The 20,564-nt window shown below is 39.7% G+C and overlaps 1 protein-coding gene across 1 annotated transcript in view; it reads left to right on the forward strand.

The window, feature by feature from the left end:
* Positions 1 to 9,345: 9,345 nt before the first annotated feature.
* The window catches only part of LOC148833141 (phosphatase and actin regulator 1-like), a 72,399-nt gene continuing 61,180 nt past the window's right edge, over positions 9,346 to 20,564 (forward strand). Inside the window, exons 1-2 of the mRNA XM_088918339.1 lie at positions 9,346 to 9,595; positions 15,825 to 15,989. Coding sequence (XP_088774465.1) covers positions 9,346 to 9,595; positions 15,825 to 15,989 — 415 coding nt within the window. The remainder of the gene's footprint in view (positions 9,596 to 15,824; positions 15,990 to 20,564) is intronic.

The raw sequence follows: 20,564 nt of genomic DNA on the forward strand, positions 1-20,564 counted from the left end.
ACTGTGCATTAAGAAGAACTTGTCTCAGCATTGCAGTATATTTGATTCTGCCTGATACAGCAGAACTGGTAGTCAGGACAGCAAACAGTTTCATTCTGTAGTATTGCAAAAAAAAAAAAGGAAAATAAAATTGTCTTCTATGAAAATGATATACAGTAATACTCTTCCTTGATTATTTGGTGGGTCTGGGAGTACTGGTAGTATACCAAGAAGACTACTTTTTCTCAGAAAATAATACAGGCCTCCTTGGAGAAATATGAAGACAGTCATACTGTGTCCACTGTTGTTTTCTGTAGAAATCCAATACAGTACTTTGGTTCTCCTCAGTTTGCGTTCGCATGTCACATGTGAAAGGACAGCTTTGTAAATGTCGTACCAGGCTGCACAGGCATCACAAGTGTAAGCGCAGACGGATCCTCACTCACTACTGCTCTTCACTGTGCTCCTGCAACACTGGCTTCAGTGCTTTCAGGGGGTGTCCAGCCCCAGCTCCAATGGGACCGAGAGCTGATAGGCGTCCAGCCCCAGCTCCTATGGGACCGAGAGCTGATAGGCGTCCAGCCCCAGCTCCAATGGGACCGAGAGCTGATAGGCGTCCAGCCCCAGCTCCAATGGGACTGAGAGCTGATAGGTGTCCAGCCCCTGCTCCAATGGGACCAAGAGCTGATAGGCGTCCAGCCCCAGCTCCAATGGGACCGAGCTGTGAGTCTACCATCCCATTTTAAAAGCTTGTGCTTTTCCCCTATAACCCTCTCACAAATTAAATCATTCGTCTCCGTAAAGCTACGCAGAGGACAAAGGTTATGTCCTCATCCTTTACTTACATTTCCCGTGTCCCCTTCTATATAGCAATGCTACTGTATTTCTTTTTTAACACTGTTAATTTATTACTATAGCTTTTTTATCAAGACATCAAGATATGTGTGATCTGAATATCAATACACATGAGGTGAACAGTGGCCTGGGGATTAGTGCAGCTGGCCCACGGCTCTAGGGCCCAGAGTTCAATTCTGGGCCAGCGTGCCTTTCGTGTGGAGTCTTCAGGGTCCCTCTGCGTTCACACGGCTTCTTGTCGGGCGCTCCAGATTTCTCCTGTCTTGTTAAGACTTGCTGACTAGGTCTGTTGTTACATCTAAATAATGCATCTCCGTCCCTGTGGTAGACTGGTGTCCCATCCAAGGGGTAATCCTGGTTTGTATCCTGGGCTCTGGATTGCCTTGACCCTCACCAGGGAAATTCACCTTTCTAATAATGGAAGGATGGATGAATACGCATTAGAGCTATTAAAGGGACTATTTACAGTGTCAGTATATAAAATGTAAACACACTGTAAATAATGCTTATGCTGTCTCCCGGGGGATACCACAGCGCATTAAACACATTGAACATGATGTTAGTACTGTAGTATGATATGCCAGGGAGTTTCCATTGATTATTGAATAATCAATAATATAGAACATTATAGTGATTAAATAGAATCCACATTAATATTGATTTTTATTTTTGTATGTAGAGTAATAAATAAATCCTTACAATTTTACAAACAGTATATCATTTATGAGCTATACCTACATTCATTTAGCAGTGCTTCCCAATGTCAAAGCTTTGCTGAGAAGATCTTTAATTGTTGGGCAACTATTGCTTTGTGCGTGACAAGTACACCTACAGAGATCTCAAAGCGTTATAATAGGTTAAATTAGTTCTGGTAATAATTAAGAAAAATAAGACAACCCATTATCAAAGCAGATGTGAGCAGTTTAACATGTTTTTAAATAATCATATTATTTCTAATAATATTATTATTAGATCTAATAATATAAGCATATTATTACTAATAATATGATACTACTACTACTAATATTTGTAATATTATGTAGTGTCATAAGATTTTCCTTAAGTGTTTTTTTTAGAGTCCACTGTATTTCTGAATCAGTAGACAACACTTAAGCAAAAGTCAGATGTAGTTTTATGTCAAAAGGCAAGACCTCTGTTCTGGCAACTAATAAGCATTTAAGGAAGCTTCATTCTGCACCTATGACAGGTTAATGAAATAACAAAATAACACACAGTGTTTTTCCTTGGTATCACTTTGTGCCACCACTGTTCTTTTGGTTGGAAAATGCTGTCTTATCACAATCCTCTGTCTGGGCATGCTTTTTTACTCTCTCTGTCCTTAGCATAATTCCATGCAGTTAAAACTGAGATGGTGACCATTTATAATTGCAACTAGAAAATCGCTTTGCTAAAAACCCTTGAGAGTGTATCTACTCTAGATTCAAAATTGAGTAAATCATTTTTTTTAATATTAGTATCCAGTATTCTCTCAGCGCTGCCCAGCAACGGTTCAAATGTTTCATATTTCATGATGCCCCATTCCAGTGTCATCTGAATTATATTACAGCAAGCTATACCATGCAGTGTCAGGGAAGTGTACAAATCTTATCCACATTAAAGATCAAATGGAATGTGTGCAATATACAAACACTTGAACTATCCAGATGTTCATGCCACATAGTATTTATTGTTTTATCTTCAATTTCAGCCAACACCAGCCGGCGTGTGTGGCTGTTTTGTTGTGTATTGTATTCACAGTGCTGTTTCTGTTATTCATAAAGGTCCAGATGCTACAGAAAGATGGTAAAAGGAGTGTTGCTCAGTGTAGGAGGAACTGACATAAAGACAATAATCAACGATGCTCTCCGAGAATTCTTGTCCAGCTCCCTCAGTGATTTAATAAATAAACCAGTTTGTTAGAGATTATCTTGGTGAAAATCACAAGAGTTTGTGTTCTTTTGTCCTGCTTAAACAGTGAAAAGGAGCAGATCTGATAAAAAAATACATAAAAATAAGTCTTGGGGGTTTGAGGCGAAGCACACTGCAGGTGATCACATCTCAGCATTTGGCATGGGCTTTCAAGCTGCTCGTAAACACCCAAGTATACTTCGTCTGAGAGGAACGGATGCTATCTGAAGGGCATTTGTTTTTATGTCAAAGGTTTCTGCTTCATTTCACCACAGTTCAGGGCTGCTCAGTCAAAGCAGGGCAAAGGATTGACTTTGAAGTCTCCAAGGGAAAAAGTCACTTGCAAAAGGCAAAACCAAAATGTGTTCATTTCTTTAACATTAGTGTAACTCTCTGTTAGATATAATAAAAGGGTTTAGCTATGTTGATCATTCAGTGTTGAGAAGCAGTAATGTAAAGGAACATCTAACATTTGCTTAAACATTCCATATCTTGAAGAACTCCAATACCTTATAGAGAGACACTAGAAACACACCATAACATTCACTGTATTTACTTTTCTTTCACATTCATTTCTGGCGATGAGTTATCTTTTGAATAATCTGTTTCTTTCATTCAATGCACCTTTGCAGTGTCAGAATGTCTAAAATTATACAGTAGTTCCCATTTTTGTTTGTCTTTCCTTTGGAACAGTATTGAGTCAGAGAACACGACAGCTGTAAAGAGAACCTGTACTACCAGTGCAATATTATCAAATACATAGTAAGCTCTTATGAACAGTATGCACGGAATAACGTGTTAGCACATTTTAATTTGATTTTAATAAACATTCATTAGAGCAGGTGACATAGAAGAACTGTAGGTTTATAGCTCTCAGGAGCAAGAAAAAAGATTAGGCTCCATCCTAACATTATCTTTAAGAGCTATGGTGTCATCTGATGGATTATAAATATCCTCTAAAATCCTTTGCTCCTCTGCTTATTCTTCATATTAATATAATCTCAAAATTCATACTGGTACAGGCAATACAAGTTCCTAAGAAAGTCATTTATAGGCAAAAATATATAGAAATGTACAGTTTTAATGTAGACTGATGTCCAAACAAACCATCATGAGGTGTATTATAATAATACTTGTAATTCCATTGCAAACACCATGAACACCATGTGCTGCAACAAAATAACTTTACTATCCCCTCCCCCAGCCCTTTTCATTTGGTCTTATTTTCCACATGTACTGTACCTTGTGCTCTGGAAATGTGACTCAAAAATAAAAAAAGCATTGCTGCTGTGAGTATATCCACAGTAGAGGATGAAGTCGGTCTTATCTATGTGTGAAGTGCTTCGGGATCCTGTGGGATAAAAAGCACTATATAAATGCAATCGTCATTCATTACTCTTTAAAATTAACCCCCTCCCACCTTTCCTTTCTCCACATTTCAGCACAGATTACATTACACTGATGTGAATCCGATATGCAGTATATACTGTATATATACAAACACTAAAATGATTAATTACTCAAATGACTCATCTGATTTTTGCCATTTAGGAGTACCTACACCTCTTGAAAGGTGTTCTAGAAAAAATAACATGTGTCTTTTTAAAAATGGTATAGCATAACATTGTAGCACCCATTGGGCCTATTAAGGGTTGTACTGTATTCTGCAGTTAAAAAATTAGGAAGCCAATGCATAGTTTTTGAGTTTCTGTCTAGGATTGTGATTAATCTCAGGATGTGAAATTCATTGAATTAATTGTGAACTGATCAGCAGTCTAGGTATTCATCACTCAAAGGTTTCTAGTAATATTCTTGCAATATTAGATAAGATAAGATCACTTTATTATCCATATACAGTTTCTTGCATTAGGAATTTGTCTTTTCGCATACCCCAGCTTGCTCTCCATGAGACACACAGACAGGGGGAAAAGCTTGGGGTCACAGCGCAGGGTCAGCCATTTATACAGCGCCCCTGGAGCAGCTGGGGTTAAGGGCCTTGCTCAGGGGCCCAACAGAGTAGGATTCCTCTGCCAGCCGCGGGATTTGAAACGGCAACCTTCATGCCACAGGCGCAGATCCTGAGCCACAGAGCCACCACTCCGCCCAATATTGCTTCAATTTTCAAAATACGCCGTGATTCCTTGATCGCCCCACATCAGGAATCGTCAGTACCGGTCCTGGAGTCCCACACGCCAGCTGATGCTCATCTTAACTCATGTTAATCTTTAAGGGCATGGACACGTTGCTTGGCTAGAACCCTTCCAAGTTTTTTATTCTCTAGTAAAGGTTGTGTCATGATCCCTCATCATCAGTCACTTAACCGTCCTAAACGCCGGCACATTCCCACAATCTCAGATAATCAGACACCAGCCCGATCCAATTCTCGGACACGACAGCGCCCTAAGTAATCATCCTGTCATGGCTCTTGCCTTTCACCACACCTGTTCTTTATACCTTCCTCAACCCGCACTTCATCGCTTGGAATTAAACAGCCTGCTGTTCTCCTAGCTCCTCCACTGTTTCTAAACCTTTCTAAGGAATTCTTCTCATCTCAGCCGTGGGGATCTCGACTCAGCCTGCCTCACTGACGCCGACCTTGCCTAGCCCAACTGTTTTCATTCATCACCTGCATAGGGTTCTTCGGTGCGCATCGTGACAGGTTGGAGTTTTTATGTAACATAAGAGTTGCGACAGTAAAAACACCCTCCTTCGTTTTAGGAACTGAAAATAATTCAAATTCAACCGAATTGGAACAAAAAATGAGCAGATGTCTGGATCCCAAGGATTGAGACTGGGAACTTCTGGACTAGAGTTCTTCAGCGTAATGAGGAAAAGGGAAGACCTTGGTTTCAGACATAAACACTTTCCATGCGTGTAGAATCCTGTGCCACGTTCATGTTGCCCTCATTTCATGTGAGAGTATGCAGGGCTTGTAGGTTATTATATACCCATTCCAAGCAAGTTCTCATTTCTAATTTTAAAAAGTGTGCATACCCTGTATGTTAATAATGAGCAGTAGCACTAATACATGATATTTCAAAATGGAAACAAACCTAGTGTGTATTATTAAACTGGCAAACACATGAGAGGGAATTAAACTCAGATTATATATATATTATTCAGAAATTAAGATGTCATTTCATAAAATGCTAAAAGAAATTTGAAATAGCGTGTGATGCTGCATGACTGATGCTGCGTGAGTGTGCAGCCAAATGGGTGTGTTCTCTACTGTGTTTTCTCATAACAAGACTCTCCATGTGAGCTTCCTAAGAATAGTGATGAAGGCTGTTTGGTAACATAAGGGTTTTATATTGATTCTTATGATAATGGATTCGCTTCTTGACATTGAAATGGAAAGGTATCTATGACAGACATTAATCCCCAAGTATATAGAAAGGCATGTTTCTAAAGCACTAATCAAGATTGTGAATGATGCTCTGGCCCAAGGTGTGACTGTAGGGTTACAAGGGTCTTTTATGTGTGGGGAGGAGTGATAAAGCCAGGGCTTTGTGGTTTATATCTAAACTTACAGCAACAGCAGTATAAAGTATGAAGATCGGAGATTTGGTCTTGTTCTGGCAGCTGTGGTGAATAGGACTTCCTGTTTTGACATGAAAAGGAGCCGCAGTTATTTAGGGAATGGAATTAAATTAAATTTAAAATTTAATTTCATGTGAAGTTAAATCTCCAAGTGAGGTGCTTGCTGTAGGAAGCTTTTGGGGATGAATTAAAGTCACAAAGCAGTTGTCCAATCACCCTCAAGGCCAATGTAAAGGTCTGAGTTTTGGTTCCTCTGAATCAACTGTTATTTGTGAGAATGACATCAGAACAGTTAACTGTAGATGAAGAAACAAGCCAAACTCATTCTGAAAGAAATCCTGAACAGAATCAGTGACAGAAACAGTGAAGGCTTAAAGCCTGACCACCCACCTCATTCATCAGATTGACTTTGGGCTGTTTCCAGGAATCAGTTATACCTTCCAAGGGAGAACATTTGTCACCACTGATGTTCAAGAGAATGCAGGTCTTGCAGTCAATTCCAAAAGAAGAAATCCCAAAATGTTTTGAGCAAAGGCATTATTGGAATAAGGTATAGCCTCCCAGGGTGACCGTTTTTTCTTAGACAACACTCAATAGGGTGTATATGTTCAGGTATTAATTGTGTATTAGGCATCATTATTTAACAGTCACACCTCATACTGTATGTGTCAATGTACTATACCTTTCACAAGTCCTCAGCAACACTAACCAAGGAGAATCTCATAATCTTACCTGAGCTAAGAAGAAGAGCTCTAACAGTCTATGAAGCACCCCATGGAAATGAATCTGCTTAGTGCTATTGAAGATCAAGAAAGTGCACAGTGTGAATCACACCAGCACTGACCTTCACAGACGAATTTGTGAATGAAGGTATTGAATCGGGATTGTTAATTATTGATCGACCACTAGCGAGAGAAAACTGCTCTGAACAGCAGCTCACAGGTTGCTGCTTATCTGAAGCAAGGAGTGGTCCATTCCAAAATCCTATTTTATTTTTTTTAGAAATGCAATCACTTTCATAAACCATACTGCCACAAATAATACAAAAACAAAAACAGTCTGCATGCAAATCTTGTTTTTATTCATAATCATGATAAATCTGATTCCAAACATGTTATTCAACACCAAGGGGAGTGAGAAAAAACATACTTTAAATGTCTTCTCTTTATTGTTCTTTTTATTACTAATAAGTTTTAAACTGCTTTTGTAAGTTTAACAAGGGCTTCACTATGTCACAATTTAAGACACTTTCGGAGATATTAATATCAAAGTGAATGTCCTTCAATTTGCCTGGGACAATTTTAAATCAAGCTCTTTTTTTTAATTTGCCAGTTTTAAAATGCTTGGAATTTATGAAGTAAAGAGCAAAATGTCATCAAGACATGTTCAAATTACACTCAACATAACCAAAGCCATATAACTAAATCTATACTGTACTACTCGTGAAGCATTTTGTTCCTAAAGCTGCAGTGTTTTTCTGAAAAGACAAATTCTCTTTAAATTCTCCCGTATCTGGCCTATTTCCTTCAATGGCTAGCAATTTGTGAGAAAGGTGTTTGCCCCAGTTTCCTAATCTGAACTCTCACTTTCTTAAAATCTTCTATCCCGTAACTTTGTAACAAAACCTTCCTTCTAAAGGAATAATCTGAGCTGCAGACAGCAGTGTCCTCACCTACCAGAAGCTAAGCAAGCCCGAGTGTGGCCTGTATTGGTATCTGCAGTACCAGGTTGCTGCTGGATTGGAAGTGGTGTTGGTTGACCAGTAGGTGGCTCTCCTCCCTGTGTACCAGAGTTCTCAGTGCCTCAGTGGTCATGGGACTATGTACTGTAGGAAATGTTATCTTAACTGTGATCCTAGACAGGAAAACTCAAATAAAACATGAGGATGATAACATTTCTGGATTTTTTCCAGACGTTGACAGTTTTTTTTAATCGAGCTGGAAATCACTTTTTAAAGAAAGCAAGCTCTTGCCAATGCTGAAGAGGTCCAAGCTGAAAACAGGCTTGTCTGCCAGTTTTCTCACCATGTCTTCAGTGTTGGTAAGAACATTTTTTATTCCAAACGAAATTCTCAGATTTCCTTTTAAATAAATTTATCGGGTACCCAATCCAAAATATAACTTTTAAGTCTCATCAGCAAGCGTTATAGACTGCATAGAGTTTGTGAGAAGCGTTTCTCGCTTGGTCCCTAATCGCTCGGAGAGCGGTCTGACCACAGCACAGACAGAGCAACAGTACGTGAAGCGTCGAGGGTGACCTGAGGCGCACAAACACACATCGTGTCGTTAAACCCACCATCCAAGGGTAGACAAACACAATGAACAATGGCTCCTCTTTGTACACATTCAACACCCGGACAGGCGTGTTACACAGGACTTAAGGCGTTTCAAAATACTCCATCGAAAATGCTGCACTTATACATCATACTGATGTATTAACTGCCCCATCCAATGCGTTCCCCCTTAGTACTCTCATTTTATTGAGAGGTATACAGACCTAGAATGCAATTTTGTTGTCAGCACGTTTTGCAACTTTTGCTCCGCACTGGAACGCGTTAAAAACCGACCCTTCACAAAGCCAAGTCATTTAGTCCCCGTTTTTAACCGGACTTGGGCGATAGTTGGTATTGTAACTGTGTTTTCGTGAACTGGCAACCTTCCAGGATAATGACTGGGGCGTGCTTTGTAAATGTCTTAGATCCGACAACGCCGCGTTAGGAGCGTCAGAGGCACACCACGGTTAATTGTATCATTTGTTGCATTTTAAAGAATGGGGGGTGGCTGTTGAACCGTAAGCTGCAGGGATACGCAGAGCTACAAAAATGATTAAGCTCTCGAACAGCTGAGGAGGTTTTATTACGTGCTGGGAGTCGTCCTGAACCGAAGGAGAAGAGGAAATAATAATATAGTAAAGCGTCAGGCAGCGAGACTATTGGTTGGAGTTGTTGAGGCAGAAGGGTCGATAGGAGTCAACCGCGGACCTTTCTGTTCATTATCCCCTCCTTGTGTGGCGAGCATCCAGACGTAAATCACTTCGAGTGAGTACTAGTCCTTCTCTGAACTGATGGCGGACTCTGCCGGCACCAGGCTGCCCGGGACCTGGGTGACCGCTGGATACAGGGAGGGCACGCCGGCGGGGATGGCCGAGGAGAAGCCGAAAAAGAGAGCTTTCTACCTGGTCAGGATGAAACCCCTCGCCAACCACAAGGAGCCCGCGAACCACAATAACATGTCCTTCATGATCCACTGCCACATAGGCAAGGAAATCAAGCACATCTGCAGCAACTGCAGCCGCGGGAACGAGGCGCAGGACGGTGAGTGGGTGAGCAGGGCGCCGGGGTGTTTTTTTTTTGTTGTTGTTGTTGCTGTCGTCTTTGTTTTGGGGAATTTGTTTGTGTCGCTCAGCCCGGCCAGTGCGGCATGTGAGTGCGGGAGCATCCGCCGGACCCGCTAGGCTGGCGGCGGCGGAGCAGCCCGCTACTGTAAGCAGCCCCCGAGATGGCCAGGGCTGTTTTCACAGCAAAGTGTGCGTGGAAATCCTGACAATAAAACGTGCAGCAGACAAACAAGCCGCAATTCGGCTGTAAAACACCCCCTCCTCGGTCTGTAGCTCACATACGTGTGCTTATTATTAATATATAGAGCGTGTAGCTAATCGATATGCTCCGGTCTCCCCGCTCTGTTGCAAAATGTTATTCAGTTCTCTTCGTTGTTTGCTGGTTCAGATGTAGGGAACTGTAAAAAAAAATGCTGTAAAGAATATACGAAGAGAGGATGATCTTTGTCAATTCAGAGATGATAGTACGTTAGCATCCGATACAATGTCGTTTTATTATATTTTTTTACATATATTGTTTTTATGGCTGTTCAGGCATACTCACGTCAAGAAAGTAAAAACAAAGAGGCAATGGACACAAAAATCAGACACATTCACACTCTATGGGTAATGAAAATGTGTGAAATAATTCATTTATCACATTTTAATGGATGGAGATAAAATCCATTGGATTTTTAAAGTTTATTCCAGGACTAACTCCGCAATGTTTCTCGAAAGGGCTTTAACTGAGGACGGAAATTTGATATATTTTCGAAAGCCTAATAAGGTTGGTGGTCTAGTTGAAGATAGTGGCGATGTGGTTGTGCAGTTGGGGAGTTGAATACTGTACTGCTGTTTTCCTATTTTAATAAAAAGTGCTTTGGAAATGTGTGCTATAGAACTGGATCATCAGAAGATCAATGTTTTGGTGTTGGTGACCCTTTCTGTAGAATTGCGCTACTGCATCTTATCTGTTATTCAAGATAATAAATACAATATAAGTGTGAATAAAATTTGCATCAGTGTATTTTAATCCGGTTTGTAAGATTTTTTTTTAAGTTGTTATAAGTAGAAACGACTATATTTTCTGCTGTCTTTCGGTAGTAAAATCTAAAATAAAACATCTTTAGTTTTACACTGATATTCCAATTTCGATGTAGAATTTTCTTTTTCTGAAATTACATGACCTTAATATTAAGCAGCGCAGAATTCTGATTAGAAATAACTGCATGAAACAGAAAATATTTCCGAACAATAACAGTAGGCTATAACCTACATTTATGATAATTCAGGGTGATCTGCAAAGTGATAAGATTGGCTTTTATTTTATCTATTAAGCTGTCTGCTTGCATGTCTGTATATGGAGCGTTCCTGACGACCTTATTTGTTAAGGTGATAAAGACATTTTGTTTGCACATGAGTTGAATACTATGCACCTAGAGCTCAAGTGAAGTGTGATCATTTACTGTTGTTAAGATAAGCACAATTCATATTATAATGTGAAGTATCGGCAGTTATCACTCTGTGCCTTCAGATTAACGCAGTCTGCTTCCAATGTTTTACAAAGTTAACTACAATAGCGTCTTGCACAAATGAAAGACAGCATTCAATTCGATTAGTAAAACTGCTTTTTTGTCCCATTTTTAACAAACAGAAACTGAACCGACAACACTGCTGTATATATATATATGTGTGTGTGTGAATAAAAGCAATTTAGGAAGATCAGCATCAGTTCTATCCTAACAATTGTGACTGTATATCTTGATAATCACTAGAATATAATAAATGACTCTATAAGGTTATACCAACACCACTAAACAATTTTGAAAAGGAAAGCAAGGATCCTAACTGTAGCAACTAGAGACCTTGTGTTTGTTTAGTGTGACGGTCTCCCATTCAATACTGCCTGACTGCATTAATACCTCAAGGAATTCTCCTCTGAAGTTTTTTTTTCCCCCAATCCCCTCCTGAGATATTGTTACAGGGCCCCAGGCGTACATTCCAGAGTTGTTTGTGATTTATTTGTCTTATATTCTTCATCTTTTAAGATCTTCTCTTGACGTGCAAGGTTTTGCTTTTAGATCCCCGGAATGTAATTGTATTACATTCTTATAGCTATTTGAGCAAACACCTGATTAAATATTAGCAGTTCAATAAATACTCTACTGTTTGTTAGTTTAATAGCCCAGTGATTCTGAACAAATGCCTTATTTTGTCTTTTCTCAAAAACACAATGCAGGTGAAAATCCAGAGCTTGCCTGAAGTGGTATTGATCAGGGCCAGTTAGTCAGAAAGGTGAAGATGAGATTATAGCGATAGAAAGAGGTGATTTCTGAAGTGCAGAGTAGCATATTGTTTTCGTAAAGTGCAATCAGAAAAAAGCTGGGCTAGATAAGCTTCAGAAAGCTCAACATTTGTAAATGCCAAAATTGTTCTGCTTGAGATACTTGGCCTCTTTTTTGTTGTATATATGAGAAATGGAAAAAACGCTTTGAAGAAACAAACAGTTCCTGTATAAAATATGTGAAACACAATTATTTTATGATTTTGATGCTAATATCTGTTCGTGCTACATTCTGTCTTTCTCCTAACCTGGTAAACATAATTTTATGTTCCTAATGATCCCACTGACAAACTGGCAGGAAGTCAGATAATACCAAATGCAGATTCTTTCTCTTTGGCTGCAAAATGAATTCAAAGGCTACGTATAGAAAACTGTCTGAATAGCAAACCCGTTCTTGCTGGATGTGAATTACCAGATGATTCAATTGAACCACATGCATAGGTGTAATGAAAACCAGTTCATGTGTATAAAGTCTACACTGTAAATGTGATTAAGTCAATACAAGCATGACCCTAAATGTAGCTTTGGAGCAGACAGACCTTTTATGGCAAAATTTGATTGATTTTCTGTTGTTTTTAGGCCTTCTGAACTTATGCATTTGTGGTCTCCCTCTCCCTGAGAGCACTGTGACATTATTTTCGCATGGCCCCTTAAGAATTAAACGTTTCTATTTAAACCAATATGCGGCAGGTTCTGAAAGATGTATTCTACTGTAGCCGTGCCTTGACGGCGCCCTAGAGCTCTAAAAAATAAAGGTCAATATTATGGGCAGAAGATGTTTGAAACAATCTAAAAAACCTGTAGTTAAGTCAGTGTGCTTGGAAGGACCTTACACTGTGGTGCGTGGTACATGTTCTGTGTCACTATACACGCAATCAAAACATTCCCATTTCACTTGGCATGCTGACAGCCTGGCTGTCCTGCTCATATCTCAGACTGCATCCATGACCGAAAATTGCACAGCTGAGCATCTGATCCCTCTACAACTCTAATCCTGGGCTGTCGGGAGGCTTTTTTTCTCTTGCAGAATCGGGATTTTGTGCAGCGTTGCTGTGAGTCTGCTGCTTGTCACGAAAGCTGTTGTATTAGTTCTCATTCTCGTGGAGAGACACCAGAGGGGGGGGTCGCAGTGTACGCTGCCTCTGGCAGGGAGACTTGCAAAGTCACGTGGTCTGGAACTGTCTGGCCACTCTTTTCCCTGCTGCTTGGTTTTAAGCACTTGTTTATTGGTTGGGGTTAGAGACATTGCAGCAGGCCGGCAACATTGAGACAGCTTTCTTCTATCAGAAAGCTTGTAGTGAAAAATGTAGGACATGTCTTTTTTCTTCCACATGGCCTAAATACTTAGCCTAATTGTGCATTTAATATCATTTCACAAATTATACAGTATGTTAATAGACAACAGTTTTTTATCTTATAGTTTAGATACACATTTAGATATGTGTAAATGCAATTAAATTCCAAACCGAACAATATATATATATATTGTTTTACAAAACTATGCTCAATGAACATAGTGTGAAAACTTCCCAAGTCAAAGCTGGTGCTGTGATAGACTCTCTTTCTCTTTAATGCAAGTCTGAGAGTGTTCAGGTGGGTGAATTTTGTGGCAGTCTTTAGCAATAGGCATGCTGACTTTTCTTGTAGTTTTCTGTAGATACTCTTGTGCCTACTAAGGAAACTTTTAACTCACCACAACACAGCGTCTGATCGAAAAGCTGTCCATCTCTGTGTACATTTTGGCTTATTAAATTCATGGGTTTGAGCAAAGTTGCAATTTATATTTCAATTAATCGATTAACTGTTGTGGTGCTTTGTGTCAGTATTTACATTTTAAAATACTTATGGTTTAAATCCACAATTATGTAATTAAGATGGTATTTGTGTCTATGGATGATTACATATTTTTAATTGTTAGAAGAATGTATTATGGAGTAATGTTTGGATTGTAGAATAGAAAAGTTGCGATCTTTATGTCAAAGAACACTTTTAACATGTCCATAACCTTCCATGTTGTTCAGTCTCGTGTTTTTATCATTAATCTTTTAGGGAAAATGGTAAATCCTATCACTCATTGGTTTCTCATTTGCTGCTTGACGATGCTGGATCCAGCCAGTAGCTAAAACCTATCAATCAATCAATCAATCAATCAATCAATCAATCAATCAATCAATCAATCAATCAATCACTTCTCCCATCTCATGTCTGCACATTTTTATTTACATATTTAAATGATACATGGTAAATGACTCATATAACATACTTTCCTAATGAACACTATGAAAGTAGGTATTGATTTACATGGTTAAAAACACTTCATAAAAGGCAGTCAGTACAGTTACAGTACATTTTTTTTTTAAATCTGTTGTGGAGAAAATGACAAGCTCTCATTGTTAAGTTTTGTAGCTCGCTTTGTTTTATTAACATAATAACTTTTTTTTTGTACAGCCTTCCTTCTTTGTCTGTCTTTGGCCAGATGGATTTTTCTTTGTCCGTGATTTATTCGAAATTGTTGCAGCCTGGTTTTCCTAACTAGAAGTTCGGGGTGGGGTGGTGTTATTTTGTGTTTGTCTTTAAATCTGGAAACACCCGTTTCTGTGTGAGTTGTGCCCACCCTATTGGAACGGTGGGCTGTTTCCTAGCGTACGTCCGCTCTGCACAGGGAGATAGAGGGCCTGTGGGCTTGTCCAAGCTGTTGGCCGTCCTGTGGTGTGATTGACAGGCGCGCTGGCCAGTGTGTCCCTCGTGGAGCTGAGTAATGAGCATCCTAGGAACACTCTCAGGTCCCTGCTGTAGCTCTCCTGGACAACTCAAGGTAGCCTTTCCAGTGTCCTGAACGTGGCAGCTTTGAAACTGTTATTCCATGGCAGGGTAGGATACGCACTGTATACAGAGAACTAAACTTTCAGACAATAAACGTCTGCTCCCCGTCTCCCACTTTATTTTGGAAGCAGTTCTTAAAATACTTAAAAATGGACTGGAATGTTTATCTATCGAGGAGGCCAGAGCAGGTCCGAAGACTGCACAGTCTGGACGGTGAGCCTGTTAAAAAACTGCTTTTTATTGAAATATTGTTCTTAATCACTCCCGGGCAATAAATAGATAAAAGGAGAAGTAAGGGGATAAGTTCATGAGAACGTGCATCATCTTTCCTATGACAAAATGTAACAGGAAGACACGGGAGTCTTGTCTGTGTGTGATTGTGATTTTCTATATTTAGCATCTTCTGGCCATGTACTGTAGTTACCCACTGGAAAGAGCTGTTTTTACAGCTCGGCCATAGATCTGCACATCTGGCCCTTCAGATGGGCCTGTTTTTGGGGTTTTCGGTATATCCGAGTTTAACAAACCACAACAAAAAGAATAAAAAGGGAAATCTGCAAATCCGGAACCCATGATTGACTGTATGTACTGTATATCGAAGTGAAGATTTTTTTACTGGACATTAAGAGAGCTGGTCTTGCTCTGATTTTTTGTATTTGAAAGTAGTTTTTGCCACTCATCTAAGGTGACTGTTGCTCCGCTTTTTCCACAATGTGGTTCTTGGTTTTCTTTATTTCCACGAATGCAGTTCTGTGCCAAGATTACCAGCGGGGAGGAGAAAAGGGCTGGCACGGGGCTGTGGTGTTGGCAGAAGAGGGGCCAAGATAAACTGCTGATCCGCATTCTGTGAAGAGCACGCCTGTGCAGCACAGCTGCTCCATTATGGGAACTGTAATTATGGGAGAATATAGTATTGACAGTTCACAAGAGCACGGCAAGTACAGTGTCAGTTTCGATCTAAGCACACGTGGGATTTCCAAGGGTAGGAGTGGAGAACGGTGAGGCTGTGTACAAATCTGCGCTTCCGTTGACGCTGCCCGTCTTCCCTTCCCTCTCCCAGCTGAGGAAGTAGAAAGACTGGCTGCGATGCGCTCCGAGTCCCTCGTCCCCGGAACTCACACCCCTCCCATCAGGAGAAGAAGCAAGTTTGCCACGCTGGGCAGGCTTTTCAAGCCCTGGAAGTGGAGGAAGAAGAAAAGTGAGAAGTTCAAGCAGACGTCAGCAGGTAAGACAGACGGTTCACTTGGTCTTGCTCAGCGACGTCTCCCCTCTTCCGTGAGTTAAAGCCTTTCTAGGCTTCTTCTGTGGGATGCCTGCTCTTGGGGGTTTCGCCCAGCATGTGCACTTTACCTTCGGGAAGTGGCAAGCAGGTGTGGGTTAGTCACTCTTTCACTGCGCTAGTGAGACGCAAGGTTCAGGGCTTTTTCTTTTTGCTGAAATGTCTCATTCAGTTAAAAACCTGCGATGCCAGAATGTGGTGGTGTATCAGCAGCGTGAAAAGGTGAATTGCAAAAAAAATGTTTAATTAATTGCACACTATCTTATTGAAGGGATATAAGGAGTCTGTCCTTGATTGATTTGCCAGTTTAACGGGATATTATATTTCTATTTTGAGCTCCTTTCAAGCTCTAAGTAACACATGGCATAGTTTGTGCTTTAAAAGTAAAAAAGAGTAAATTAAAGGAGGAAAGGTGTTGACAGCAGGTTCTGTGTGGTGAGCAGAACTTTCTGTGGAAACCCTTAAAATGTTAAATGTGTGGCCATTAGAGGGATTTAAAATAGGATAGTGGTCCCATTATGCTTCAATGGACAGCGCTATAACATTCAGGATGGCCTTAGAATTAGAAGGCATTTATCCGGTGTAAAAACTATAAGTGGACTTTTTCCTTTAAACTGAATCAGTATTAATTTAATACTTGCACTGTTAATTGCAATGCTTGCTCACAATATTAAGGAAAAGACTGATTTTCAACATTCCTTATTAGTCAGAAAAACTTACCAGTTTTTTAAAGGCAGTTCTAAACTATTAGAAATGAAAACCTAGTGAGGAGCACTATGGGTTTGGAAGAGAGAGATGATTCCAATACTTGCATAGTTCTGAAATAAGATGCAGAAGATCAAGTTTTCCAGTTGGAGAAAAAAAAAACAGTTGCCTGTGAGTTAAAATGGTTGCCTTTCACATGCAAATGATGCAGTAATTCACCACGGGACAAAAACAAACAAGCTTAGCATGCCCACAGTTATACAGGTACAGTATACAGTATTTTTTCACTGCCAAAATAGTGTGTTCTGCACACTCAGTTTCTTAAAGTGAAGAAAAATCTTTAGTTCTGGATTAAAATTTACTTTAATGATGTTTCATTCTGGCAGATAATCTTAATTATATAGGCATTAGAGAATGCCATATCACAGCGAGAGATTTTCCATTTGTAAATTATGCACCTTATGTTCTTACTGCTTTACTTTTAGACTCAAGGGGGAAGTGATTGATTATGAAGTGATATTGCAGCTTGTTTAAAGTACAGTATCTCTAACTGCCTTAGTGCAGCCTTAGTTCCTTTTAGAAAGGTCACTTTAACACTTTTATTTATATTAAAATGCCTACAGAATAGTCATGGCGATGGCAAATTGCTGTAGGGTGGAGGCTCATTATTTCTTTTTGTTTAACATACTGAACAGAACTGCATATTTACTGTATGCAAGAGAACCCAGAGTGCATCATGTGCAGTATATGTTTTAGTCTAGGGACTTGATGGTAGATGTACCAGAGGGGATGTACTGTACTGTACACTACAGTGAGTGAAGACAGGCTGGAGTCAGTATGATGGACTGCTCTTAGCATACAAAGGGTTGTTGAGTGAAGATCTTTCAGTGAGGATGAGAGCAATAGAAATTGGGGGGTATTAGCTCTTTCATCTGTGTCCATGGCTAGGTAGTTTTTTTTTCCATTCTTATTTTGTGCAGTATCTTTCCCTTGTGTGAGTGCTTGAAGAATATGTTCTGAGGGCAGCAGAATTCAGCCCGTGAAGTGTGTGTCTACTGCACGGCCTTGCCTTTAGCCAAGGGGCACTAGCTGCATGGGAGAATCTGCACAAGTCCCTGTACTGGTGTACGTCAGAAAATCATCACGAGAGAAGTTATGAAACAAGAGGACGCCAAGTGTTCTGTGTTAATCATTTGACTGTTTGCCGTGGTTCTCGTCCAGTCATATTTTCAAGGAACCAGGAAAACAACTTCAGCTACAAGGCTGGGTTACTGGCAGTAGACACCCATTGCTCATCTTTAGAAAAAAAGCATCTTACTTTCAGTAGTGAATGCCCTTGCTCATTATTTCTATATTGCAATAATGCCAGATATACTGTAGAAGGTACGGACATCTAGAACAGTTTTTTTTTTTCGAAATCCAGGTGACACTGTAAATGTACTGTACAAGAGGAGCAGCCAAAAGTCTCCGAAAAATAAAGTTGCAGAGAGGAGCACATTATCGCTCATCCTAAAGTTCACTTGGAACCTCAAATCCAGCACTGAGCATAAAAAATGTCTTAAGAAGTGTGGGAATGTTAACCCTATCCCTAGCTGGGGTTTCAACAGTGCAATCCTGCAATCTGTCTCTGTAGCTCTCCAGTTATCAGATTTGAAAATGTTCCTCAAACTAAAAAGTCTGAAACAATGAAAACCATTGAAAAACGCTCTTGAAAATTCATCATTTATATTACAGCATACAAATTAATATACAGTATACACCAAAAGAGTGCACTAGAATGCCCACAGTGCTTAAAATCTGTTTAATTCATATACAGTACAGTTTGCTAATTAAAAGGCTTCCTTTCCTATTTTGAGCACATCTTGATAATGCCCTTAGTTCCCAAATGCATTCTCTCTAAATTCTGTCTTAATCTCCTTGCGGGGCTTCTTTCTGCATAACTGTAATGGTTTAATTAGGTTTTCTGCAAACCCATATGGCTGTTCAGAAAAGAGGAGCAGTGGTAATGAGTCATTAAACAAGAAGTGAACCCTCTCAGGTATTTTCTATGAGGGTGCTGTTTAAGCCCTTGCAGATTTACTGACTAGGCCACAACACTTTCTACCTTCTGTCACCTGGACGTGAGGTAACAATGTAACATCACCTCTGATGTCTTCAAAACAGGGCTCGCTTCAGGACTAGCTTGTTGATGTTTTATTTTCCTCTTCCTTACATCGAACATTTGATAAACGGTAACAATACAGAAACGGAAACATTTCCATATGACATTATTTGTGGCATTTCTGAAATAATATAAATCCTTGCCTTAGGGTTTGTGGATAATAATTTTGCAGGATTTCCACTGGCATATATATAATATAAGGAATGTCATATCATTACAGGATATAATGCAAATCCCAAAGATTGCATATATGGAGTAGGCTATTTAGACCCGGTAAACTGTGCTTTTCCTGCCCAGTTCCTCAGCAAAGGTCGTTAGTCTACAATAAATGCTGCATTAAATTGAATGTTGAGTCAGTTCTTATGTCTCTAATGTATGATTCATACTTGAGTTTAGTTGAGATTTGAATTGTTGGTCTTTAAGCTCACATTGTAAGGCATGTATAAAATGATCATTATCAGAATGTTTTGTCAGAGATCTTTTAAAGAAAGCAGGGAAGTTGACCTTCTTTTGTCTGTCTTTAATGTAAAAAGTAGTGCTGGTAAACAGAGCACACAGTTAATGCATTTAATGATCAGCTTTAAAATGGACAGTGCACCTTTTAAAGTTTTGAAATGCATTCGGTATTTCAAGTAACAGCAGGTTGTGGGATGTTACGGCATTTTTTTTTACTCCAGCAGTTTTCAACCTGAATTACGTGGCATAACAATACATGATGAAAATAAGTTACAACTGAAACAGTACGAACCAATACAGTATCAGGGTATCCAATACAGTGTATGGAGTATAAGTATTGGTGTAGGTGCCTCAAGAATAGATTATCAATGTTTTCATACTTATAAGCACAAAATTTCTATTGTCATGATGGCCTTCGGGAGCTGTGGCAGCTCAGACGGCAAGGGCGTCTAGCTCCTGACTGGAAGGTCCTGGGTTCAATCCCAGGTAGGGGGGAGTGATGTACCTTGCTCTAATTCCTTCCAGATGGCTCCCAGGTCCACTCAGCCTGCTTTCCAATTGAGTACCGGGGGTTAATCCTTCGGGGGGTTGTAGGTTGGCCGGAGCGTGATGCTGACCTCATCACCTTCAGTGTTGGATGGTTGAGAAGAATGGTGGCCCTTGCCCCCCTTCCCCCATGGGCCTTTATGATTACCTTTGTATTACACTGAAATCACTTAATGTGGATCTATGTAAAAGTGTGTTTGCTATACAGTATGTATTTGTGTTAGATGATTTTAAAATAATGATCTAATATAAGGTAAATGGACTCAGAAGCAATTTAAATCCAAAGGTATTGTCCGTGTCTGTTTTGTATGCTTAATTGGGTGGAGGGTACATAAGCCATCAAATTGAAATAAGATGTGACTTCTTAACATTTAATGATCTAATCATTTGGTTTCATACAGTCATGTGTATAGTCCATTTATATATCTGTGTATTTATATAATGTGTTTTAGGTAGACCATTTCTATATATTAAGACCTGGTTTCACCTTTCTGGGAAGTCAGAAATTTCACTAGGAAGTGTCATGATCTTTTAAACCATGCATTGGGACTTTCTATAGGCTATCTTTTGAAAGCTGTCTATAAACCAGTTTCTGAGCAGTATTGTGATGAGTGAAGTCACTACATTTATATGTGATACTGAACAAATGTCTG

The sequence above is a fragment of the Atractosteus spatula genome, chromosome 6, assembly GCF_055471065.1.
Source record: "Atractosteus spatula isolate fAtrSpa1 chromosome 6, fAtrSpa1.hap1, whole genome shotgun sequence".
NCBI lineage: Eukaryota > Metazoa > Chordata > Actinopteri > Semionotiformes > Lepisosteidae > Atractosteus > Atractosteus spatula.